The sequence below is a fragment of the Sorex araneus genome, chromosome 5 (assembly GCF_027595985.1).
Source record: "Sorex araneus isolate mSorAra2 chromosome 5, mSorAra2.pri, whole genome shotgun sequence".
In the NCBI taxonomy this organism is placed as follows: domain Eukaryota; kingdom Metazoa; phylum Chordata; class Mammalia; order Eulipotyphla; family Soricidae; genus Sorex; species Sorex araneus.
In genome coordinates this window covers 121,245,680-121,271,416 of record NC_073306.1, presented here as the reverse complement: position 1 = coordinate 121,271,416, position 25,737 = coordinate 121,245,680, and the positions used below count along the sequence as shown (strand labels likewise).

General features: G+C 58.8%; 1 protein-coding gene across 1 annotated transcript in view; it reads left to right on the top strand.

Moving 5' to 3' along the window:
- Nucleotides 1-25,257, top strand: part of TTI1 (TELO2 interacting protein 1) — a 50,113-nt gene extending 24,856 nt beyond the window's left edge. The window contains exons 3-8 of the mRNA XM_055140365.1: nt 3,620-3,808; nt 6,920-7,068; nt 8,035-8,175; nt 11,914-12,118; nt 12,420-12,507; nt 22,927-25,257. Of these exons, the coding sequence (XP_054996340.1) occupies nt 3,620-3,808; nt 6,920-7,068; nt 8,035-8,175; nt 11,914-12,118; nt 12,420-12,507; nt 22,927-23,110 (956 nt within the window). The 3' untranslated portion in view covers nt 23,111-25,257. The remainder of the gene's footprint in view (nt 1-3,619; nt 3,809-6,919; nt 7,069-8,034; nt 8,176-11,913; nt 12,119-12,419; nt 12,508-22,926) is intronic.
- The last annotated feature ends 480 nt before the right edge of the window (nt 25,258-25,737 follow it).

Below are 25,737 nucleotides of genomic sequence, written 5' to 3'. Positions count from 1 at the left end.
ATGGCTGGGAAGACCAGGGAACTCTGAACCGCCTTCCCGGAGGAGGTGACTGGAGCTGGGCCAGCCCTCTGCATAACAAAGAGGACCTGCCCCGTGTGACAGGCAGTGCTAAGCAGAGGGGACCCTGAACAAGATGAATAAACTCAGGGAGCCTCCTGCTACCGCAGGAGAAATGACAGCCCCGTCAGCACATCACTAAGCCAGCTTCTTGAGAGGCAAAAATCCCAGGCAGCCACGGAAACAGAGGGCCTGGCGCAGGAGGCCGCCGGGTGGTCTGAGGGCCTCCTGGAGGCAGTGCCGCTCCTCTGAGGCCAGCGGGACTAGGAGGGGGGTCCCTCAGCCCTGATGGTGTCACCCCTGGTTTTCTTTCTTCCTTTTTTATGGTTCTGAAGCAGGATCAGGCAAAGGGAACAGCAGGTGCAAAGGCTGGGAGGGACGAAGGGGCGTGAGGACTCTTCGAGAGTGGAGGCGCGGTCTGCAGAGACGGGATGGGGGGACTGGGGGGGGGAGGGAAAGCACCCCCTCCCCCCGCCTGTGGACCCGGGAAAGAGCCTAACCTGGCGACCTCCTGAAAGCTGCGGACCGCGCTGGCCACGGCCATCTCGGCTGTGAGGCTGTGAGCAGGAGGCCCCTGGCGCCACCCCGCCGGGACACAGCCCTGGACACTGACGCGGTGCTCAGAGAGTTGGGATAAAGCCTTTTTCTGACCTGCTCTCTGGGCCTGTTTGCCGTCGGGAGATCTCGCTGGGGCCTCCAAATGTTAGGGCGCGGATCGAGATCTCCCTATAACGACAAAGAGACTCCAGAGACTGCAAACAGCAAGCAGGGTTTACTGTAAGACTGGCTAGCCAGGGTCCAGCCGCCTATGCGGACATGCAGGTCCAGCAGGTTGGGCAAACACCCCGAGCTTCTCCAAAGGAGATCTTATATAGGCCTTCCCCGGCCGTTACAGCAGAGCCCGCGCATCCCCTAGCCACTAAGTTCATCATTCGACATGCCTCTCCCTCCAATCCCATTAGGCCCATCTGCTTGTCCAGCTTATAGATTTACAGGTCACAATTGCGTAAGTGCCTGCACGGGTCCGAGGGCTGAGCCCGGGCCCGGGAGGCTATCTGTCTAGATTGCACCCTTATATGGTCGTAGCTCAGGAGCCCGCACATTCCTCTTGGAGCAAGCAGATAGCAGAGGCCTGAGTGGAAAATACACGATTTTCATTGTCTTTGGCCCCGCCCAGGGCAGTCCTGCCCTCACAGGGACGAGGGTCCATCTCCGGGTGCTTGGCAGAACCAGACCCTGTTTCGGCTTCAGAGGAGGCACCACGTGAAGAGGGGGTCTGTTGGGTATTCCCTGTCAAGAGGGATCTCAGTTTGGGCCTGAAAAGTGAATTCCCAGGCATGGCTGGTGTCTTGGGTTATCTCAAGACTGGAAATCTTGAATGATGCTTTTTGGGGGGAGAGCAGGGGTGTGCTCAGGGATCACTCCTGGTGGGCTCGGGGGACTGTGTATGGTCCTGGGGTCAAACCTAGATCTAACACATGCAAATGCTCTGCCCACTGACTATTGCTTCAGCCCTTCATTTTTATCTTTTTTTTTTTTTAATTGAGGTGTAAGCATCTATCGTGGGGAGGAACATGAGAATGGTCGAGATTGACTTGCACACGCAGTTGGGGCGGAGGGAGATTATGGGGTAGGTTTTCTCAGTGTGTGGAGCTACCCTAGAGGGCTTTTGCATTGTGAGCGGGAAGAGGGACCCCACTGGGGTGAGCGTAGCACTCACCCCCCCCAACCCAATTGACACTGGGTGCTGGCTAGCTCGGGGCCACCCTCGTTGGGGGGTTGGGTATTTGGGCGGGGGAGAGGACACCCAGTGATGCTGGGGGCGGGGGATAGAAGTTCCAAGGAGGGAGCCCGGGACGCCTGTGTGCAGGGTGTGCACTCCGCCCTCGGAGCCGTCTCTGGTCCCGTGGCGCCCAGTTTCTAGGTGGGCTTGGCAGTGCAGTGGCAGAGGACGTGGCTCCAGAAGTTGAGTGTCCGTAAGCGTGCATGCTTCACACGTGTCTGGTAGCACACGCAGGGGAGAGCACCAGCCAGGACTTGGCAGATCATTCCTCGGGAAAACGTGGGGCAGCTTGGAAAAGAGAAAACGACTGCCCCGAGTCCCGGAGCGCTTGGCATCGGTGCCGCATGCCTGCGTGGAGGGCTGGCGCGCCGCCCCCGGTGGCCGTGTAACGCTCCGTGGTGTGGCTGCACTGTGATTCCCGTAGGCAGCCCTTGTGGCGGTGGGCGTCTCCGTGTGTCCTGGTATCTTGCCACCACAAAAATAAAGGATGCGACAGTGATTTCTGTGGGTCATTTTGAACAAGTCTGTCAATTGGGGTAAATTCCTAAGAGAGATGCGCGCTCAGAGGGTAATGCATTTAAATTTTTGATAGAGAGTATCAAATTGCTCTCCAAAGAGGTACCAATTTAAACTCCCATCAGCAGTGTGAGATGGTGCCAATTCCGCATGCCCTCGCCCGTGCTGTATTATTACTGAGCTTTTTGATCTCCGCCGATCCAGTCGGAGAAAAATCGCACCTTATTGTCGTTTAATTTGCATTAAGCGGAAGGTTGAGCTGCTTTTCACACGTTTAAAAGCCATTTGCGAACAAAGATGTTTTAATGTTTAGTAGCGCTAGGCTGGAATCATCTTTGGAGAGTGTCTCCTTAGCAGTGTAAACACTGGGTCCTGACTTAAACTAGTTGGAGTATATAGTCCCTCAGCATGCACTAAGGACCTGATTTGTTTGTGGGGATGGGGCACTGGAGAAGGGTCGCAGCATGCCCAACATGTGGAACTCGAGATGGCAGAGTGAAGGCCTCAGCACTGCCCTCTGCCCTGTTCCTTGTGCTGGCCTGCAGGTAGGGCACTTGCCTTGCATACAGCTCACCTGGGTCTGACCACCCGCATCCTGTATGGTCCCTGGAGCACTGCCAGGTATGAAAGAATTTAAGTTGGAGACTTAAGGACCCAGGCTGCTTTACTGAGCAGGTTTATGCTTCTTCTGAGTCATGAAAAACGAGTTGGACTTAGCCAGGTGGGACGTACAATGCAAAAACACCCTAGACCATAGGAATAATAATAATAATAATAATCGACCTTAAGAAAATACTTGAGGTGGGGTGGCTGGAGCAATAGCACAGCAGGGAGGGCGCTTGCCTTGCACAAGGCCAACCCAGGTTTGGTTCCCAGTATCCCACATGGTTCCCTGAGCTCCGCCAGGAGTAATTCCTGAGTGCAGAGAGCCAGGAGTAACCCCTGTGCATCGTTGGGTGGGGCGTTTGCCTTGCACTCGGCCGACCTGGGTTCAAATCCCAGCATCCCATATGGTCCCCTGAGCACAGCCAGGGGTAATTCCTGAGTGCAGAGCCAGGAGTAACCCATGTGCATGACCAGGTGTGACCCAAAAAGCAAAAAAAAAAAAAAAAAAAGAAAAGAAAAGAAAGTACTTGGGACGTGTGCAGTCGGGCAGGTGGGTGACTTGGGGAATGAACTGGCCGTGACAAATTGCTATCCCTGTCGATAAGCCCGAATGCCACTGACAGTGACCCAGGGGATCACTGTGACATTCATTTACAGCCCAGTGGTTCCCAGCCCCAGAGAAGCTCCTGCCACTCCAAGAGCAAAGCCCAGAGGAAGAGGGAAGACCACCCGTCGAAAAGGGGCTCCAGGAGACCCCCACAGCCGAAGACATTGAACGCTTTCTGCTCAGCTACCTCAAGGAAAAAGACATAGCTGCCGGGAATGTCTCGGACGGCGAGGACGAAGGTCAGTGCTCATGCTCAGTGCTCAGCCCGCTGTCCTCTCTGAAGCAGAGTAAAACCGGAATGTTCCGGGGAGTTTGGAAATAAGTCACTGAGGGCACTGCCATGTCACCAGAGGCCCTTCTTGGGCCATCTTTTTTTCTGTTTTCTACAGTCATTGCCCACCTGTTTGGGTTTGCACCCACAGTTTGCATGATGGATTCTCTTCGTGGCCTGTAATGCAATCATGAGCAGCTAACTGCAGACTGCTGGAGTTTTCTCCGTGTTTCAGTGGCTGCACTCAGGGCCGAGGCTCCTGTGGCCAGCTCAGGTGCTTCTGGTTTATCACAGGGGATGAAAAAGTGGGGGCGGGGGCCTACAGGAGGTGATGCTGGGTGCGTGACCTTTTCCTTTTTTATTTTTATTTTTACAAATCCCAGAAGTCCGATTTCTGGGTCAAGGGTACAAACATTGTTCTTTCTTACCCAGTCCCCTCGGGAGAGCTACTCTCCGCTGGCACTGTCCCGTCCGCGGGACTAGTCCTGGCCTCACCCCCGCCTGGCCAGCGTCGCTCTCATCCATTTGACTTTGTTCTCAATTAATAAGTGAAAATTGGTTGGCTTTCTCTGCAGACTGGCCTCTCTCCCAATGCTTATTTCCTCCCGTCAGCGCTCTGTGCACGTGTGGGCCGTGCGTTTAGCGTGTGGGAGAGGAGCCCAGTGTTTTCCTTGTCGATTCTTATGATAAAGGAGAAGGGAGTTCAGGCCAGTCGGAGCTCGGGCCTCTTGTTTTATTCACAAGCTCAATCTGGAGCTCCGGGTCATGGAAGGATTAATAAATTATTAGAACGTCCTCAGCAAATATAAAATGCCAAGTCATAATGAGCTTGGTGGTCCCGGAACTGTCCTAAATCCAACGGAGTCCCAAATTAGTTTGTTAGTTTAGAATCGAGCAGCGCGCTCTCCCTCTCTCTCTCTCTCTCTCTCTCTCTCTCTCTCTCTCTCTCTCTTTCTCTCTCTCTCTCTCTCGTGCACGCGCTCTCACTCTCGCTCTCCCCTTCCCTCTATACCCCCCCTTTTCTTTCTCCCCCACCCCCACCCCTTCATATCCGCTCTGAGCCTCTGATGAACTGAAGCCAGTATTCAGAGTAGCAGGCAGTGGTGGGCTCAGTGCAGCGAGCTCACTCACAGCCGGTTGCTTCCAAGCAGCAGTGCTCGTCCGAGGCCCAGGTCCTGCTTTCAGGGCAGCTGAGTGGTTGGTCTCCCTGCAGACTGTCGTTTTCTGATCAGAAATCTCGTAGGCCTTTTCTTTCTGGCTTTGTTTCTTCTGCCAGCCCTCACCCCCCAAACCCGAAGGTCCCAGAGAAGTAGTGGGGAGGGGCTCTTGATTCCTGACAATCGGGATCTGTCCTCCTGCTTGAACCCGGGCTTTGTCACCGACTCCGTTCTTTCCTGATTAGGATCTCCTGGCTCTGGTTGATGCTCGCTAGCCGCAGCCGGAATGAATCAAACCTCTCCCCCCACAACAGAGAACTTCCATCCTTCAAATCACCCTCGGCAATAGGTGCATTTCAGACAACAAAGCCTCCCCTGGGAAGGGAGAGCACAGCCCTGCTGTCCCTGGAATTATCATTCCTCAATGCGCACCACACCCTTGGCACTATAAAGAATGCCGGGGCCTGCGCCCGGGTGACATGTGTTTTCTGTTTTAACCACAATAAAAGCACCTTGTGCATCATCAGAGGTCCCTCCCGCAAGAAATCCAGGCATTCTGGAAAAGCGTTTTCACTCATCTTCTCGGCATCTGGTAGAGACAGGTGTCGGCCTCCACCGATCCTGCCGTTCTGCTTTTCTAGCAGAGGAAACTGGATTGGGGGAACGTCCCAGGCTCAGCTCTAGGAAAACGAGGCCAGTGGGTCACGGGAGGGAGGCGCTTCCGAATGTCGCCGCCAGCGCCGTCCATCTCGGGGCCTGCCCACAGTGCCCCTCCCCGATGTCAGGTGACGTCATGTGAAATCATTGCTGCTGCCAAGGGGTTGTGGGTCAGCTTTGGCCCACCCGCCTCTGGACAGGCCCTTTCCTTGGGTGCTGCACCAGGCTGCCTCCAGAGTCTCTCTCCTACGAGCCGCGTAAGGCTTGCTCGTGGCCGCCCAGAGATCCCCGAGTGACAGGGAAGACGGCACATGCCACCTTCCCGGGAGAAAAGGGACCTCTTCCTTGTAAGGGGCAGGGCCAGCAAGGAATGTGTCCCACCGAGGGACCCCAGATCAGAATCTCGTCTGCTTCTGTTCTTAGTTAAATGTGCTAACGGGGGCTGGAGAAATAGCACAGGGGATACAGTGCCTGCCTTGCCTGTTGCCGACCCAGACTTGACCCCAGCATTGTCTGGTCCCCCACTGAGCCCAGCCAGGTGTGGCCCCAAAACCCAAAAATAATAATAAAGCACAAATGTTTGAGTGGAAGTTTAGAGAAGACTGACGGTGTCCGGGAGAAGTAAAACCAGCTATTCCCTCATGACCCCATCGGTTCATAATGTTTTTTTATTTTGGCTTTGTTTTTATTTATTTTTACTTTTGGGGGTCACACCCAGCGATGCTCAGGGCTTGCTCCTGGCTCTGCACTCAGGAACTCCTCCTTGCAGTGCTCGGATGGCAGGGATGGCAGGGATTGAGCCTGGGTTGGCCTTGTGCAAGGCAAACGCCCTCCCCGCTGTCCTGCCGCCCGGGCCCCCGGTTCATGATTTGCTGTGCTTCTGCTCTTGCAGGAATGGGCAGGACCGCGCGGGCCTGCGGGTGCAGTCCCGTGTCCCTTCCCTTTCTCACGGCCTCTTCCGCAGCCTGTCCCCGGGGCAGCAGAGCCCTCGGTGGCCGCGTGGTCTGCCCCGTCCTGTGTGCCTGTGCCACGGGACCGAGCCCGTCCCTCCCGAGTGGCGGTGGCCGCCCTGCAGATTTCCATCCGCCACCTCGACTCCCTCCAGCAGGATCTAGACTTCGTGTGAGCCGCGTTTCGTTTTGCTTCCGTAGTTTCTGCCCGCAATGCTCTCCCCCCGAGGCCCACTTCTGAGCCCCAGGCCGGGCGGTCAGGTGGGCGTGGGGCCTGGCCTAAGCACTCTGACCCTGGCGCCGTCCTTTTTCCAGAGGAGCCGTTGGGCCCGCCCCCCGCCGACGAGCCTGACCCCGGCCCCCACGTGGAGCCGCCGCTGCCCGTGCAGGTCCAGATAGCCACGGCCGTGATGGAGCGCTGCATCCACCTGCTGGCCGACACGAGCCTGAAGATCCGCTTGAAGGTCAGCCTGGGGTCCTCTCCCTGCGTCCCCCGAGCAGCAGGACCAAGGGTGGCCTCAGCGGTGGCGACCACGTGGGCAGACAAGCTGCCGCCCTGTCTCCCGGCCACGCGTGGCACCTGGAGGAGGCCGAGGAGGGACCCTGCCATCTCGGCGCCCGGCCACAGGGATCCGAGGCCTCCGTACAGAATGGGAAACTCTTACCAGGACACCTCCACCCGTCCCGTGCCCACCACCCTGCCTTAGCTCCTCAGCCTGCCTGCCCCCTGCAGCCCTGCTCGCTGCCGTCTCTGCTTCGAAGGGCTCCTTTCTGGTTTGGTTTGGGGCCAAGCCGGCAGTGCTCAGGGGTTTCCCTGGCTCTGCACTCGGGACTCACTCCTGGCAGCGCTCAGGGGCCATCTGGGATGCCAGGGATGGAACCCGGTTGACCAGTAGCAAAACCAGCGCCCTCCCTGCTGCCCCATCGTGGCTCCCTAAACCACCCCCAGAGCCCTCGCAGGAGCGGCCTCTGCCCAAGGCCACCTCAGCTCTCCGCACCGTCTCTGCTGTGTCCCTCCCCGCCAGCACCCAGCACCCCAAGTAATCAGCCCTTTCTTCAGCCAGCGCCCAGCTAGGGTCCTGCACGGCCCACAAATGGAAGGAAACCGGTTTCGTTCCCCCCGGCAGGGAGGCAGGGCCCGGCATCCAGTCTACAGTCCGTGACTCCAACTCAGGGACGTGCTCCCCCCTCGAGTCCCTTCACGGCGGGAATGTGGTCCCCCCTCTCATCCCTTCATGGCGGGGACGTGCTCCCTGCCCTCCCATCCCTTCACGGCGGGGACGTGGTTCCCCCCTTGAGTCCCTTCACGGTGGGGACGTGCTCCCTGCCCTCACGTCCCTTCACAGCGGGGACGTGCTCCCTGCCCTCGCGTCCCTTCACGGCGGGGACATGGTCCCCGGTGCTGAGGTCCGCTCTCTCTTCCCTTGCAGGTCTTGGATGTGCTGGATCTGTGCGTGGTGGTGCTGCAGGCCCACAAGAACCAGCTCCTGCCCCTGGCTCACCGGGCCTGGCCCTCACTCGTGCACCGGCTCACGAACGATGACCCCCTGGCCGTGCTCAGAGCCTTCCAGGTACAGCGACCATCGTCCGTCCCCCAGCGACCCTGTCTTTGGGGGCTCTTTCGCTCGCTCTCTCTCGCTCGCTTGCTTATTCGCTCGCTCTCTCTCTCGCTCTCTCTTTCTCTTACAGTTTGCAATAGAGATCATGAAAGGTCATCAGGTATATCCCTTTACCTGCTTTCAACTCCCAGTTCCTTTCCAAAATGATCATTTCCAACTATTATTGCCGTGTTGGTCCCTTCTCCACCCTGCCTGCTCTTCCCCCTCACACACTCCTGTGGCAAACTGCCAACCAATGACCAATCCTCCTGGCCTTGGATATTAGTCTCAGTGGGTAGGAGTTTGCCTTGCACATGACCAACCTGGGTTCAATTCCTCCGTCCCTCTCAGAGAGCCCAGCAAGCTAACAGGAGTATCCCACCTGCACGGCAGAGCCTTGCAAGCTACCCGTGGCATATTCAATATGCCAGAAACAGTAACAACAAAAGTCTCACAATGGAGATGTTACTGGTGCCCGCTCGAGCAAATTGATGAACAACAGGATGACAGTGCTACTCTAAGTATATATAAAGTATCCCACGAATGAGCGCAGTCATTCTATATCTGTCCCTCTCCTTCTAACTCATTTCACTGTCGGGCTGGCGCCGGAGCGAATCCCTCAGTAGTTCCGGGGGCCTGAACGCCCTCCAGCCTGCATGGCAGATGCTCCAGCCCTTGAGCCATCCCTGGCCACAGACTTCTCTTTTTCCCTGACCACAGTGGAATACACCTTGAGGAAAAACACAGGAAAGAAAAGGGGCTGGAGAGGTAGTACAGCAGGGAGGGCGTTTACCTTGCCAGTAGCTGACCGGGGTTCAGCCCCCAGTACCCCACACGATCCCCTGAGCCCCGCCAGGAGTGATCCCTGAGCACAGAGCCGGGGTGAGCCCTGAACAGCACCAGGTATGGCCCAGAAACTGGAAAAAATAAAAGAGCACAAAGAGGCACCTAGGCACCCTTTCTCTTTACATTGCGTCGAGTTGTCGGGAGGCTCGCTGAGCGGGTCCCCGCCGTGTGCCTAGCGCCAGCAGGGGCGGCACTGTGCCCCCCATCTGCAGTGTCCAGATCAGCTCAGGGTTCACTCACCACGGTGACTGACACCAAACTCTGAGTTCACGCCCTTGTTCTTTGCACTGCATAATTAAGGGGAGGGAAGGGGCGACAGTACTGCGATGAGGGCATTTGCCTTGCATGTGGCCGACCCAGGTTCGATCCTCCCAGAGTAATTCCTGAGCGCAGAGCCAGGAGTAACCCCTGAGCATCACCGGGTATGACTCAAAAAGACCAAGAGCGGAAGAAGAAAAAAAAAAAAGGAAAAATGGTGAATGGGCAGAGATTTTGGCCACAGACATCTCAGGCCGCCGCCACTAACACTGGACAAAGCCCAGGACCACCGTGTTCAGGCTGGAATTCCTTCTCTTTGGGAGGTTGGGGCCACCCCAGTTGTGCTCAGGGACCATCCCTGACTCAACTGTGGGGAGGGGAGGGGCGGGGGGCCATGCAATGCCACGAGGTGAACCCAGGGCCTCACACCTAAAGAGCAAGTCCTCTGCCACCTCCCGTTCTTATTCTCCCGGTGGCCTCACACACCCCTTGCTCACTCCACATAGTGCCGTTGTCCAACATAAAAGAAACAAGCCGAGTGCAGTGAAAAGGTAAAAGCCCCTTCAGGTATAAGGCGCTCTTCTCCCTGACTTGGTTCGGCTATATTAGCATGCTTATTTAAGCTTATTTATGTCTGCCCTTCCTTGTTCTAAAAAGCACTTAAGGCAGCCTACAGAGATACATTTGCCATAGCAAGCTTACATGATTTACAACTAGCAAAGCAAAAAGCTGTGTAGACAGAAGGTGAAGCCAGACATGCAGCCAATGCTCTTAGCAAGTCTTGGTTTTCGGGGCCAGGGCGATAGTACAGCGGGTGGGGCCCTTATCTTACCTGCGACTAACCTGGGTCCATCCCCGACATCCCAGATGGTCCCCCAAGCACTCAGGAGTGAGCACAGAGCCAGGAGTAAGCCCTCGGCACAGCTGGACATGGCCCCGAAACAAAAATAAATAAATGAGTATTTTAGTTTTCAGTCATATTCTTCATTATATGTCGGGCCGAACTGCGAGCATCCATGTAAAACCCAGAAGGGTAGAGGGGTAGAAGAATGTCAGCTACTTGCCTTGACTGAATCTGATTGCATCCCGACGCCACATCTGGTCCCCCGAGCACTGCTGGGAGTGAGTCCTGAGCACAGAGGCAGAAATAGCCCGTTAGCACCACCAGGTGTGGCCCCAGCAGCAGAAAGCAGGGCCAAGTGCTGGCAGAGCGCTAGGGCGTTTGCCCTGCACACAGCTGACCCGCGTTTGATCCCTGGCACCTGGTATGATTCCCCAACCCCTGCCACTTATGATTCCTGAGCGCAGAGCCAGGAGTTAGCCCCCCCCCCCACTAGAAACAAAAGTAAAATAGATGAGGGGCTGGAGCAATAGCACAGTGCCTTGCACGCGGCCGACCGGGTCCGATCCCCGGCATTCCATATGGTCCCCAAGCACTGCCAGGAGTAATTTCTGAGTGCAGAGCCAGGAGTAACCCCTGCGCATCGCCGGGTGTGACCCAAAAAGAAAAAAAAAATGTAAAATAGATGAGACTTCATGATTTTCTCCCAAACCGCAGAAACGTGCAGAGTCTGCGTGAAGGAGAGGGCTCTGACGCAGCCTTCCCGGAGGCAGGTCTCTCCACATACAGAGACGTGCACGTGGGACCAAGGCCACTTTCCCCACTCGGTGACAACCCAAGGTCTGTAACTGCCCTGTGAACCGCCCTCAGCTGAGGGCCTGAAATACACGTCTGCAGAGTCACCGTGGGCTCTCTCAGCCGGCTACCCTGCACTTAACCAATTTTTAAAGAAATTCCTGTTATCCCATCAACTTGGTCTTGTGCAGTGGGGCAGAACCTTTCAGTATGTTCTGCTAGAGGCACTTGAGAACAAGCCACGCAGAGCCGCAGCCTGTCGGAAGACATGGGAGGAGGGCCATCGACATCCGAGATCGAGATCCTGCAGGGGTACAGGAAGAACCCCGGCCTGGCTCTGGCCCCGGCCACTGCCCGGGCCGGCCTCAGAGTGAGTTGGCTCAGCTCGGCGGAGAAATACGCATTCTTCTCTCAGGGGTGTCGGGAGACTCTTCTATTATTCTATTATTTTTTTCTTTATGAAAAAAATCAAGGTATGAATCATATTCCTCATCCCACCCCCGATTCCTTTGAGTTATTCTCCACGTGATCTGTGTTTATGGAGAGAAGCAGCCCTGCCTTGGGAACAGGCCCTCCGAGTTCATAACGGCCAGAGTCACAGACCACGGGCAAGGAATTAGCAGCAATAATTCGGTGTTGGTTTTTGTTTTTGTTTTGTTTCTTTTTTTTGCCTTTAGGGTAACACCCGGTGATGCTCAGGGGTTACTCCTGGCTCTGCACTCAGGAATTACTCCTGGCGGTGCTCGGGGGACCATATGGGAAGCTGGGAACCGAACCCGGGTCGGCCGCGTGCAAGGCAAACGCCCTACCCGCTGTGCTATCGCTCCGGCCCCTCGGTGTTGGTTTTTTGGTTTTGCTTTTGTTTTTTTAGGCAGTCTATCTAGATGAAATTGAATCCCCAGACACCTCGCCCCTGGGCGCTGCTCCGTCACCAGCTTGGGGTGTTTGGTCTGGCTTTGTTGTCTCTGCAGGTCGTGCGCACGCTGGGAGGTACGTGTGGCGATTTCCTCCGGAGCCGCTTCTGCAAGGACGTCCTGCCGAAGCTGGCCAGCTCCTTGGGGGCCCAGGCGCCCGTCAGCGCCAGGGCCGGCCCCGTCTACTCCCACACGCTGGCCTTCAAACTGCAGCTGGCCGTCCTGCAGGGCCTGGGCCCCCTCTGCGAGAGACTGGACTTAGGTGGGTAGCGGGCAGCCACACCCCTCCCCCCCTCGCCCTGCCATGTCCACTCACCGCGCGTCCTGTCCTGCCTGGCAGCCTCCTCTCAGTCCTGCGACCCCGCCTCTCGGCCGGGGCACAGAGAAAGCCCCCGGGTCTTTCCTGGCCTTCGCTCACCTGCTCGTCCTGCTGTGGTTCGGGACTCCTGCGCTGGCCCCAGCGCCTTGCCTGGCGGCACCTGGCCCCACCGGACAGCAGTGGGCGAGTACAAGCCGCACTGGCGTCCAGGGCCCGACGCTCGCTTTGTTTCCCCTCTCTGCAGGTGAGGGTGACCTGAATAAAGTGGCGGGCGCCTGCGTGATTTACCTCAGCGCCAAACAGCCCGTGAAATTACAGGAGGCTGCCAGGAGGTACGTGTGCTCGATCACCCACATCTCTCGACATTTGTTCTAAATTATGGATGATTTGCTAATGGTGAGCGGAGGGCGAGGCGTCTCCGCTCCTTCCTGGCTCTCCTTGCCGGGTCCCAGTGAGGCCTTGCACGGGGCTCACCTGCTCCAAGACCCTCCTGTGCTCGGCGTGGAAGCACCGAGTCCCCCTTTGCCAGTGCTCCGTGCTCGTCGGCAGATCGGGTGTGTGTGAGCATCGCATCCCTGCTTTGCTTTTCTCTCTCTCTAGACGGAGAATCCACGACATCCATCCCACCCTAACGGGCGTCGCGGCTTCAAAGGCCTTTTCTGACTCTGCAATTATGGGGTTCATGTTTCGAGAGTTGTTGCTTATTAGAGAATAACTGTGCCACCTCTAACAGCCAGGAGGATTTTTCTCAGCAGCTCAAACTCTGAGCAAGCAGATTGCCCCCGATTGAAGCCCGAGGTGTGCTCTGAGCCCCCTTTCCTGGGGCTGGGATCGCCAGGCGCAAGAGGTGCTTGCGGGGCCTACAGCCCCGCTTCCCCGGGCACATGCCACCCCTCCCCTGCACAGCCACCCGGAGCGCCAGCCCCAGCCTGCCTGGGCCGGGAGACTCCAGCCCTCCCTGCGGGCTGAGCCGGGAATGGGAGAAACCCACTTGCTCTCACGCGTGCTTTGCACGCCCTGGGAGAGTGATGGAAATAACGTTTTGAATTGATTTATTGTCCTTCACGATTTTTTTGCTCTTGATTTCCCCAGTTTCCTTTTTCCTTTCTGTCCCTGTCCTGTCACATCCCCTAGGCCCAAAATCAGTCACGGTGTCTCACGCACGGGGCGGGGGTGCATCCCAACCTGTTCCTTCCCCTCAGCCCTCTCCTCCCCCGCCATACACGCGCGCGCGCACACACACGCACACACACACACATCCCCTTAGAGCCAGCCTGGGGTGGGAGGGCTTCCCCTTGTCGGTGACAGACTGTGATTCGCGGGACCATTCGAGAGTGTGATGAATTCATCTTTCAGTACTTCTTTCTGGGTACCCGTCACAACCAAGAGTCACAAGGGTCGGCTTTCCCCGTTTCCCTGCCCCACTGCAGCCTTCTTTACCCCGTACCTATCTTTCCCTTTTAGACTCGTCAGACAAGCTAATATTCATGGTTCTCTGTCTTTTCATTCTGGTTCTCTCTCTCTCTCTCTCTCTCTCTCTCTCTCTCTCTCTCTCTCTGCAATTAAGCCCAGGCCTGGCCCTTGCTGCATCTTGAGTTGGTATTCAAGGTGCCTGGGAGGAGGGAAATGCAGTCAGACCACTTGACTGCGGCTTTGTTTGCTCTGGCGCATTCCGTTCTGGGGTTGAGTCAGATGACCTCCTTCCTGATGGGCTGGGAGGGGGTTGAGCACAAGGTTGATTGCTTCACAGACACATCAGCTGCAAACTTATTTCAAAGTGGGGACGAGGGGAGGGGAGCTCGCTTTTGATCAGGAGCTGATTTGGCATCCTGATTCCGAAATTAATCAGCCCTCGGTGTGGGGGGCAGCCGGAGACAGTGGGAAGCCTGGTCTCTCTGCAGCCCCGTTGCCAGGTGACGAGAGGTGGGTGGGAGAAGAGGCAGCCTCGGAACAGCTGGGCCACCGGGCCGTCCCATTCGGGCATCGACCACACCACCCATCCAGTCGACTGTCCTGAATTCTGGTCCCTTCCAGAAGCAGAGGCGTTCGCCTGATGTGCAGGCACCCCCAAGAGCTGCCGTAGGACCGGTGCCCTGTGTTCACTCCTGCTTGCCACCAGCAGGGAGCCCCGTAGCCAGAGGGTCCCCAAGAACCGACCCCCCCTCATGCTCCATCCTGAGCATCGGGAAAAGCCCGAGTCACCCGGGCTGGTGGCGCTAGTGCTGTCCCACGCTGAGCCCGTGGGGCTGGTGAGAGTTCCGGGGAGCAGATGTCCCATCTGAGCTGAGAACGCAGCCGGGTGGCGGCCCGAGTGAGGCTCTGACGGGCCAGACCCCCTTCGGGGTTTTTCCCCTGTTCCCTTGCCTCTCTGGGTCTCAGAGAACGGCTGCAGCCTGTGTTTGCTTTTTTTTTTTTTTTAATTTGTCATATTAAACAGAGCCTCGGTGGCGGGCTTTTACATCCCGGCTATAAACTCTCGAAATGGAAATTGATCAGGGGTGGTTGATGTAACTGAGGCTGTAAATGCTGAGAAGGGGCGAAGCCATTCCAGTTTAATGCTTTTATCTATGGAATGTGCCTTGTAAGGAGGGGCATAAATCTTGCAGCTTAGGGAGGAGTGGGGGGTGGGGGGTGGGGGAGGGTATAACCTCACTGCCTGTTGCCACCAGGTGTCACTGTTAACTGGCCGTGCAAGAGAAATACCAGCCCCCCAGCCATGGTGTTAGATAATCTCAGTCTCTGGCAGGAGAAAGCTGAGCAGGGCCAGCTCCGCACGGCCGGGGGTGGGTCTGTGGGGCGCGTGCAGGCCCTGTTGGCTGCACCCGGCTTCACCTTCCCGAGGGGCCCAGGGGCCCCCGGCAGGCTGTGGGCCTTGTGAGGGCCTTTTGCCTTTCTGGTCCTGGAGCGTCTCCTTGTCATGCTCAGAAGGAGTCTGAGATGAGCGTGCAGCCCGCGAGCGTGTCTTCCCTTCCTGCCAGTGCCTGCTCCCCGCCTGTTCCACACGCGGCGGCGTTAAGGCCGCAGCCCCTGGGTGCCCGATGAAGCTGCCCACCTTGCTCTGGGCTCTGGGGGGGGGGGGGGATTTGCTTGGTTCTCTTTCAGGGCACACGCGGCAATGCTCAAAGCTTGCTCCTGGCGCTGAGTTCAGGAATCACGCCTAGCCATGCCGGTGGGGGGGTGGTTCGAACCCGGGTCAGCCAAATGCAAGGCAAATGCCCTCCCCGCTGTGCTGTCGTTCTGGCCCCTCGCCCTGAGATTGTCTGTGGTGGGGAGTCTCCCGCCCTGGGGCTGGAAGGAGCCGCGCTGGACCGTGTCTGTCTCCAAGGGTGAGCCTGGCCCAGCCAGTGCTGGGAGGCCACTCGGTGTCCAGCTGCCTGCCCCAGAGCAGGCTGGGACCGTGGGGGTCTGTCCTGCGTGGTGGGACCCCCCAGTTCCCCTCCATGGTCACTGTGTTGAGGACAGAGGGCACCATCTGGGCATCAACAGAGGCCTAAGGCTTTCATTACTGTTTTGTTTTGGGGTGGCACCTGCCTGTGCTTGGGGAGTCATGTCTAGCAGGGCTGGGGGGGCATGATGGGGTCTCCAGGAGCCGATCAAACCCAAGAGATCACCTGTGTGCAAAGCATATGCTTAGCTGAGCCTGGGGGCGTGTTGTCTCTCTCTGCCTCTGCCTCTCTGTCTCTGTGTGTGTCTCTCTCTGTCTCTGTCTCTCTGTCTCTCTCTTCCCCTCGGGCTTAAGGCTTTCTGGCTCTGTGGTTAGAGCAAATGCCCCCGTGTCCCTCCTCTCTGGGTGGGGGAGGGGGCACCATCACACGTTCCTCCAGATTCCCAAGCTCCCAGGCGCTGACCGTGGGGTCCTGCTGCGAGGGGCTGCTGTGTGCCTGGCACCTTGCGGGCACTGAGAGTAGGGGCTGGCAGTGCCTGAGCCCTCGCGGCACTCCAGTGCCAGACAGAGGGAGATCCGTGGATACGCGGCTCCTGTGCAGAGCTCCCGTGCCGTCAGTACGGGCGTAGCAGTCAGTACCGGGCACCAGCGGGCTGCCCTCTCCCCGCCAGACCCCAGCCTTCCCCTCCGAGGGATCTTTTTCATGCTAATTGCACCTCCTCCCTCTGCCTCTGCGGGCCTGGGAAGCCTGGGAGCCAGGTCCCGTTTGAAGGTTCATCCCCAGCCCACTTCCCCAGCGCTCTTCCTCGCAGTGGGTGCCCAGCCCATCAAAGCACCTGCCAGAGCCTTCAGAGGCGGGAGGAACACAGAACTGGCACCGGCCCGCGCCTTTCATCCCCGCCCGAGCCCAGCGCGCGCCTCGCCCTCGCGTGGGGCTATTATACGGAGCCGCCAAAGCGATGCATGCCTTCAGCGGAGCTCGGAGTTAGCCGCGCGGCTGCCCGAATGGCGCGGGCCGTGCGTCAGTGAGTCAGGGTCCCGGCCGCAGGACCGCTGGGACGCGCACACACACACTCACACGCATCGGGCGGCACCCTGCGTGAAGGGAGGGCACTCTCGGACCCAGGCAGTCGGCTCCCAGATTCCCCGTCTGACAGGCTGTTTTCCCTCCCGAGGCTCATTGTTCTAAAAATACTCTCGGATCAGAGAGCGCTCCTGCGCAGACGCGGGCATGATTTTCCCGTGTCTCAGATAAGAGACATCTGCCATGCAGATGACAGCCCAAGGGGGTTGCTGGGATTCAGATCTAAGGCCGCCACCTCCCTGCCGCCTGACTCAGACGCTCCCGCCACCGGGCGGGAGACCCACGTGTGCGTGTGTGCGGGCAGGTCAGTGTGTGCCCAGTGATGGGCGCCCTGACTCACACAGCGGGCTTCGGGCCTCACCTGCCCGTGGCGGACCTCAGGACCCTCAGCTTGTGGGGTCTCGGGCTGGCCTGAGCACCTGGAAAGCGGGAAGGGGTAACCTCAGCACAGCACTAAGTGGCCGAGGAAGTGCTCCACCTGGGTGATGACGAGGGTGTTTCTTGGAAAAGATGCGTGGGGCCAGGTGGGAGCCGGAATGTCTGATCCAGAGCAGAGCCCGTCCTCAAAGTCTGTCTGTCTCCTGCCCAAGAATGGAATAAGCCCATCAGGCCTCCTCCCTAACAGAGCTGCCCGGATGCATTCAAGTCATGTGTATTAATTCCCCAGCATACAATATTGGCACCGGGGCTGGAGTGATAGCACAGCGGGTAGGGCGTTTGCCTTGCACGCAGCTGAACCAGGTTCCATTCCCAGCATCCCATATGGTCCCCCGAGCACCGCCAGGGGAAATTCCTGAGTGCAGAGCCAGGAGTAACCCCCGTGCATCGCCGGGTGTGACCCCAAAAGCAAAGTGTGTGTGTGTGTGTGTGTGTGTGTGTGTGTGTGTGTGTATGTACTATAATACTATATATATATATATATATATATATATATATATATATATATGCACCGAGTTAAAAAGTGACTAAGTGGCGGTGGCCGGCCATGTGCCGGTCCATGTTTAAGCTTCATTCTGAAGAAGACCAAGGGCACCTTGACATTAGGGATGCAGGAAGTAAATGAAAGGGGACAATAAGAAGAGAAGCAGGCGTCACAGGGTACCCCAGGAAGGCCGGCCATCATTGCTGGACTCACTGTTGGCTCAGCTTCCCGGGCTGCTGGTCCCTGAGGCGCAGCTCCGGGCCCACCTGAGAAGTATGCTGGGTGCCTGGTGACTCGGTCTTTGCAGGAAGGACTGGCTCAGAGCTGTCACATCTGTCCCCCCGGGGCTGGGAGCAAACAGATAAACTCCTCCCAAGACGCCCCTGTGATGAGGGGACAGGCCCCGAGGGGAGGGGCAGGAAATGCTGCCTGGGAGTGAAAGTGCCGGCTGGGCCCCAGGCCACCACTGGGCTGGACACGGAGGGCCACTCTGAAGTCCGCACCCGGCATGGCACCATGGGACCACGCCGGCCAGATGGACGAGTTTGCTTTTCAACCCTGCCCCAGTGTGATTTTTTAAACCCTTCGAGGCGCCGGCTTGTTTCTAAATTGCCTGTAACAGATTGGTCCTCGAAGCGCCTCATCTTTTTAAATATGCACCGAGCAACAGAGTTCTTCCGCCGCATTTATGACACTTTGTCTTGTGGTGGTTTAGGGGGCCGATTAGCGTCAGGCGCCGGCTATGGGTGCTTACGGTTTCAATCACGTCCCTGTTGCATTTCAATATTCTCGATACCGGTCTTTGTGGGAGCCCGTAGCGTGGAGTGAGATCGATAGATGAATGGTTTTGAATAGGTAAACAGAGTTAAGCCTAACGAGTACGGATCACTGCAGAGGTAATTGGCAGTATTTATGCGGGGAGAAGATGGTTGCTTCAAGTCATAATCCTCCTCCGCTCCCCACATTCAGACACAACAACAGCAGCAAGACCACTGTGCAGGGGAGAGAGCTAAGCTGAGCATCAAGAAAGGACAGGATTGAAATACTGGCGGGCCAGTGAACCGAGACCCATGAGGGTAAATTACCGAGTCTAGGATGCGCGTCCCAGCGCTGGCTGGCTTGGCCACCTCAACGGCTGGCGAGCACACATGTCCAGTGTCACGGGCTGGAGTGCGGAGGGGACGGGGAAGTGCCACCCACCCTGAAGCCACCCGCTTGCCAGCTGGCCAATAAACCGGGCCCGGGCAGAGCACGCCAGGGTGGGCTGCCCGGGGAGGCTTCCGGCAGAGCTGCGTAGAAACCCCCCAGAGAGAGACATCCTGGCCCCCTCCTCCCTGGGTGGCCCCAGAGCTGGTGCTGCACAGGCAGAGACGGGACCGGCGGGTGCCCCCCGCCAGCACCTGACAGGAAAAAGCACCGTGTTCCCTGCTGCCCAGCCCCACGCGCGTGCCTGAGACCCCTGGAGCAGCCGTGGTCTAGACAGAGAAGGGGCGCGCATGCCCCGTGTCTGGTGGGTGGCGGGACAGAGGGCCCTCGGGAGAGGCTCCTCACTCTGTGGAGAAGTGGGCACCATGTCCCCACATCAGCCCCGTGTGCCTCAGTGACCTCTCCATCCACCCCATCACACAGGGAGCCCCGGGCCAGAGAAATAATAATACAGCAAAGGAGGTTGCTTGCCCTGCACGCAGCTGGCCCAGGTTTGATCCCCTGGACCCCAGCAGGGCTGGTCCCCCCCTGCAAACAGGGACCAAAACGCAGAAATAAAACAACCGGGGCTGGAGAGATAGCACAGCAGGTAGGGCATTTGCCTTGCACTCGGCTGACCCGGGTTCGATTCCCAGCATCCCATATGGTCCCTGAGCACCGCCAGGAGTAATTCCTGAGTGCATGAGCCAGGAGGAACCCCTGAGCATCGCCGGGTGTGACCCAAAAATAAAATAATAATTAAAAAATAAAATAAAACAACCATTGGGGACTCACCAGAGAGGGGGCCCCCAACCAAGCCCTCGCAGCACATTCTGCCCGCCCGGGCCCCCCCTCCTGCACAGCGCCCCACGGTGGCTGCTGATGGAATGCCCGGGCCTGCTGGCCGGGTGCCCGCAGTTTATTAGGTGCGCACTGGCCCCTGCCACTCCCGGGTGGGGCTGGAGTGCAGGGAAATGGCCGCCTGCATGAAGCAAAATTCAATAAAGCCGCATTTTAAGTGAAAAATCAGTATAAACACCGGGCTTCTTTGCCATGGAAACAGAGGTTGCTTAGAAACTGCCTAACGGCGAGTTCTAAATTTTTTAAAGTCAAGTTATCATTTAAGCTACACGGCCCTACAGGTTATTGAGAGAGAACCGCCCGCCCGAGGCCACGGCGGCGCGCGGCACAGCTGAGCGCCTCCCGAAACTCTGGGGACCAGATAATCTCTTGATAACTGCGCTCCCCCGTGCCGCTGATGTGGGCCCGGGGGAAGGAGAGGGGGACTCCGCTCAGGAGCTAAACGGTGTACGTACATATATATTTTTCCTAAGTGTTTCCCTCTGGGTGTGAGGGAAGATGGAGCTGGCCATTTGGCGTGTTGGAGCGCCCGCGCGGCCGCGTCGCAGGATGGATGAGGGACATTTTCCAGGCCGTTACCCCAGTCGCTCCCGCGCAGGCCTCCCGCCTTTGTCTTCTGGCTCTGTGACGCGGCCGAGAGCAGCTTCGGGGGCTCCCTTCTCTCCCCCCGAGTCTGGGTGGGCCGGCACCCACAGCAGCACCCACCAGCCACGCCTGCCCCTCGGGGCAGGACCAGCCTCGGGGGCAGAACTCCGATGCCCGTCCCTCCTGCTGGGCCTGCAGCTCCGGGGACTCAGAGCCGAGGGCCGGGGGCAGAACCCCGAGGGCCACGGGTGTGGCTCTGAGCACACGGACAGCCGCTCGCACTGGGGCCTGGTTTCGGGGCGCAGCACTGGCTCCCACCTCCAGCTTTGCAGAGGGTAGAGATGATGGCACTGTTTCCGATGGCACTGTTTCCGATGGCACTGTTTCCTCCGGGGGCTGGGGGGAGAGACTGATCCAGTCAGAACCTGGTTAGCGAGACTGAGGCCCCCACCAAGACAGTGAGGAGACTAGGAGGGAGAGGAAGGACAGAGGTTTCGCCCTTCTCAGACCGTCTTCAGAATGTTCAACCGTGTCGCCCAGCGCAGCTCAGCCTGCTAGCGATGATTATTCCCCGGCGCTCGCTCGCTCCCGAAGGAAACGTTTTTGCTCCTCACTTTTGAGTGTTTTCCTGCACCTCGTCTCCCAGCGCCTGGGAACAGGCCCGGGGGGGAGGGGGGCGAGGGTGGGTGCACCCGGCCCTCTGGGAGACGCCTCCTTTCCGAGCCCAGAAGGCAGCCAGCACAGTTCTTCCCGGACAGACGAGGGGGAGCTTGTGCGCTGTCTGCCCGCCCCCCTGACTTCCCTGCTGGCAAAGGCACCGCCCAGTTTCCTTCCCCACCCGACCTTGTCAAGGACTCAGGGTGTGGGCGGGGAGCACTCCCAGACGTGTAGGGGGGAGCTAGAGGGACTCCCCGGACCCGTGGCCCTCCCCTCTGTGCCCTGCCGTGTCGGACTGTTGCTTGAGGCTGAGCGTGTGCCGTGCTGGAGCCAGTGAAATCGCTTCTGTTCTTGGGGGCAGGGGGGGAATAATCAAATGAGACTATTTGCATTCTAACAGTCTTTGGCACCAGGGAAAACTGTCAACTGTGTCACGTGTAAATAGAAATCTGCTTCCCGTTTTTGGAGTGGGTTTTTTTTTTCATCCCCCCGTAATTTCCCTTGCCACTCTAATTATCAAAGATATTTTTGTTTTTAAACAAAAATTGTCTCCCACGCAGGCCCCATCTCCTTTTTTGCGGTGAAGTGGAAACGATGAATTAGAATATTCTAATCACTTCCCCAGCACCCACTGCTGAGGTTATAAACACCAGGTGATCCTAAGCAGAGGAGAACGCGATCGCCTGGGCCCGGGGCAGGCTAGAGGGGTTCGAAGCACACCTGCCTTTCTTCCCACCCCAGGCACCCGTCTGCGACCCCCAGAGAGGCCCGGCCAGATCCAGGACCCCACCCCGAGGACAGAGGCATTCCACATGCAGCAAAGGGTTAAAACCAGAAATTTGATCCCGGAACATGGGTCACCAGTGTTGGCGATGACTTGAGGGGACAGGGACCCCAGCACTTTGCTCCCGTGGCAAGCACTTCGGCCTCGTCTGTTGCCCCCCCCCCTCCCGGGAGAGCACTCAGTGTAGGGGGTGCATCTGCTCCAGAGGGAGGGGAACGCTGGAGACGGGGGTTCCCGTGTGGCCCCCAGCAGCCTCTGCTTTCGAAAAGGAGGACGCTGGGGAGCCAAAGGGGCCCCGGCCTGCCGCCGTGAATCACGCCCACTCCCTTCCTGGCCGTGAGTCCGTCCCACGCCCGTCCATTCCTCTGGAGATGGAAAATATTCCCGGCTGGGGAGCGAGGCCCGGGGCAAGGCGTTGCCCCACGTGCAGCCGGGCCCCGGCACAGTTCTCCCAGCCCTGCCTGAGAACCCCGAGCACTGGGTCGGGAGCAGTCCCCGAGCACTGCCAGGCGTGACCCGGCCCCTCTGCACTCCAGAAAGTCATCAGCCCCGAGTGGGGCCGCGTCCAGGCAGGCGCCCAGGACCGCAGTGAGGCTGTCCACCAGGTGACCGCCTGGGTCATGCTCAGGAGAGCTCGAGTGTCCGCGGGGGGTGGGCGCTGGATGCTGGGATGTCGGGGCGGGCAGGCGGCAGGTAGGAGCCGGCTGGCTGTGGGTGCCTCCCCGGGGCTGCAGGGCCAGACTCCACAGCCGCCCCCTCCCCCTCTGCCGCCTCCCCTTCCCATCTCCCAGCATGCCACTGTGGCTGAGCTGCCCCCTGCGGAGGCGGGGTGGCCTGTGAAGGGCAGGGAGCCGGGAGAGGAAGGACCGTCACCCTGGAGGCTAAGGCAGGGCCCGTGGCCCTCATGGGGGTGAGGTGCAGGGAGCCTCGTCTGCATCCTGGCGGTGTGGTGGGGGGCTGCAGAGCGGGACCGCGTCCCCCGAGGAGAGCGGCTGGGGCTGAGCCTGAGAGAGGGTGGCCCCGGGTGCCAGGTCCTCAGACCCAGGGGGGCTTGTGAAGGTGGGACGTCCCTGCCCGCTGAGGACGCCAGCTCTACGCCCCAGAACTGGTCTGATGTCAGTACTGTCCTGCCCAGACTAACCATTTTCTCTCTGTCGGTGGTAGGAGGCTGCTGGCTCCCGCTTCCGAGGGGCTGATGGCTCGGGAGGGGCTCTGCGGGGGTCCTCATATCCTCCTGGGGAGCCTCGGCCACCGTCCTCCCTCACCCCTGCCGTCCTTCTCTCCGCAGCGTCTTCCTCCACTTGATGAGGGTCGACCCGGACTCCACCTGGTTCCTCCTGCACGAGCTCTACTGCCCCGAGCCGCCGGCGCCGCCCCACCCCAGCCTCCAGCCCCTGCAGCTGCGGGCGACCCCGGCGCCACAGAACCCCTACAAGGCCAACGTGCTGTGCCTGCTGCGGGAGCTGCCCTGAGCCCCCCTCCCATGGGGGCTCCCCGACCCCGCTCCCCCTCCGGGCAAGGAGGCGGCAGCAGCCTCTGCAGAGGAGCAGGCGGGCGAAGACGGAGCTCGCCAAGCATCGATCCCTGGACTGATCGATGGCACCACCGCCCGGGAGCCGGGGGAGCAGCGCGGCTGGCGCTTTAGATTTCACACGGGCTGTCTGCAGGCGCCACAGTCGGGCAGCTCTGCGGGCTAAGGGCCTTGCTGGCACCTCCGTGCCCTGTGCACAGCCCTGCCACGCCGGGAATCCAGAGACATGGGGAACAGAGAGCGTACAATTACAGACACACAGAGAGAGAGAGACACAGGGAACAGAGACCACACGATTCCACACACACAGACACACAGACACGCGCATACACACACATGGGGAACAGAGACCACACGATTCCACACACACAGACACGCGCATACACGCACATGGGGAACAGAGACCACACGATTCCACACACACAGACACGCGCATACACGCACACAGGGAACAGAGACCACACAATTATATACACAGAGAGAGAGACATACAGAGAGACATGGGGAACAGAAACCGCACTATTACGCGCACACACACACACACACAGACACGGGGTACAGAGACTGCACGATTACACACACGCGCACACACACAAACACATTCACACATGCCGGCAGGGGCCCCAGCCAGGAGTCTACCGCCCGCCCGCATGGGGACTCGCATCCTCCAGAACTGAGGAGCTGGACCTGCGCCCAACAGACGGAAATAGGCACAACGGGGATGGAAGCTGATGCCCAGTCCCCACGGCAGACACCTTGGGCCCTCTTGGGCCCTCGCTTCCAGAGATGACGTCTTCGTTACAGATGACTGCGTGGGCGGCCTGGCTCCCCGCCACCCTGCCACTCTCCTCCCCGACCCACCCAGCCCCGGCTGATGGTGATAGAATCTCACACGCAGCCGAAATCTTCCTATTGAACGTGCAGCCACTGTAACATGTTGCAGCCACTGTAACACGATCACAGCTACATATGTATCGAGGAAAGACACTTCCCTCGCGGTCTGCCTTGCCCTGCAGCGCTGGGACCAGGATCCAGCCCAGGTCCAGACTGCCGGGAGCACTCGATGGTAAATCTTTTCACCTATTCCGGATTCTCCTTCCCACCCTCACTTCTTTCCTGCCGTTTTTGTTTTGTTTCAGGAAACGAGGCCATATTCCCACTCGCCCAGTCCGGGCCGCCCGTGGGGCCATTTCCTGAGTGCCCCTGTTGCCTGTATTTCCCTCCAGCCCGGGTGGCAGGACACTCAGGTTTGATGATGCTGTCCAGGGCCCAGCTCCCTCCTAGGGGCCGCTGCTGGCTTGGACCGGGAATATACTCGGGGACACGGCGCCCGCCCTCTGCACTGCTGGCCCTGACCCTCAGCTTTCAGCCAGAGTCCGTAAGGGAACCATCCCTGCACCTGTGCGTCAGCCTGGAGAGAGTTTGGGTAGCAGAGGGGCACGTGCTTGATTTTTCTCCCTAGGGCACTTCAGACAGAGAGAGAGACACAGAGAGAGAGAGTGAGAGAGAGAGAGAGAGAGCTCCCAGGATTTAAAATATACAGACTAGGTACATTTAGTACAGATGCACACCAGGAATGGGACCCACTTCCTCCCCTGCACACATTCACTCGGAAAACCCAGAAGACGCGCATCAGACCGAGGTGTGGCCGTCCCTCCAGGCCCCTCCCAGTGCCTGGGGCTGTCAGGCTCAGGTGGGGTCCCCAGCAGCCTCCCTCAAGGTCGGGGAGGGCCTCTGGGGTGACGGCCTGACGGTAGTGTTCACGGTGCCCCAAGGAAGGGGGCAAAGGGGCAGTGTCCTGTAGCAGAGGGGACGACAGGAGGACTCACAGCCCAGTCCTTAGCCTGCCGGGACCCTCGGGGGCCAGCTGTTTCCCCTCTCCAGGGCCTGACGGAGGAGTGAGAGTCGCGTGTGGCTCCGTGAGGCGGAAGCAGGCAGCCCTGCCGCGAGCAGACTCGGAGGGCCGGGCCGTGTGGGCGGATCTGCCGGGCATTCCCGGAGCCCTCGTCCTGGAAGACCTGAGACTTCCTGCATTGCTTTCAGATTCCTGCAGGCTGATCATTGGACTTGATTTAAAAAAAAGAAAGAAACTAATTAGAGGTTCTCTGGCTATTATTATATTCGGGCAACTTTAATATTGAGCCTGTGTCGCCGGCTCAATATGGTCCTTGTTAGTGGAGCTCCACCAAACGCTCGTCTCCCCGTTGAAAACGTGCTGGCGCGAGGCGGGGAGGGGTCTCCTCTCAGGGGAGCCGCCCACGAGAACACGCTTTCCAGGGAACGAGCCTCGTCAGTCTGAAAAGCCAAGAGCCGAGCCGGGGGGCTGCGGTGCAGGGTGGGCTGTGCGCCTTGGAGCCACCATGTCCTAGAAAGTCGCCCAGGACCGGGGTTTGCCTCTTACTCTGCCTCCTACCAGCCGGGCACATCTGCTTGGTTGGTTTTTGTGTACCGCTTGGTGGTGCACTCTTGGCCCGGTGCTCAGAGCGAGCAATCCCAGAAGTGCTCGGCGCTGGGGATGGAAGCAGGGGCCCCCCGTGTGAAGTGAGTGCCCCTGGGTATGCATCTCTC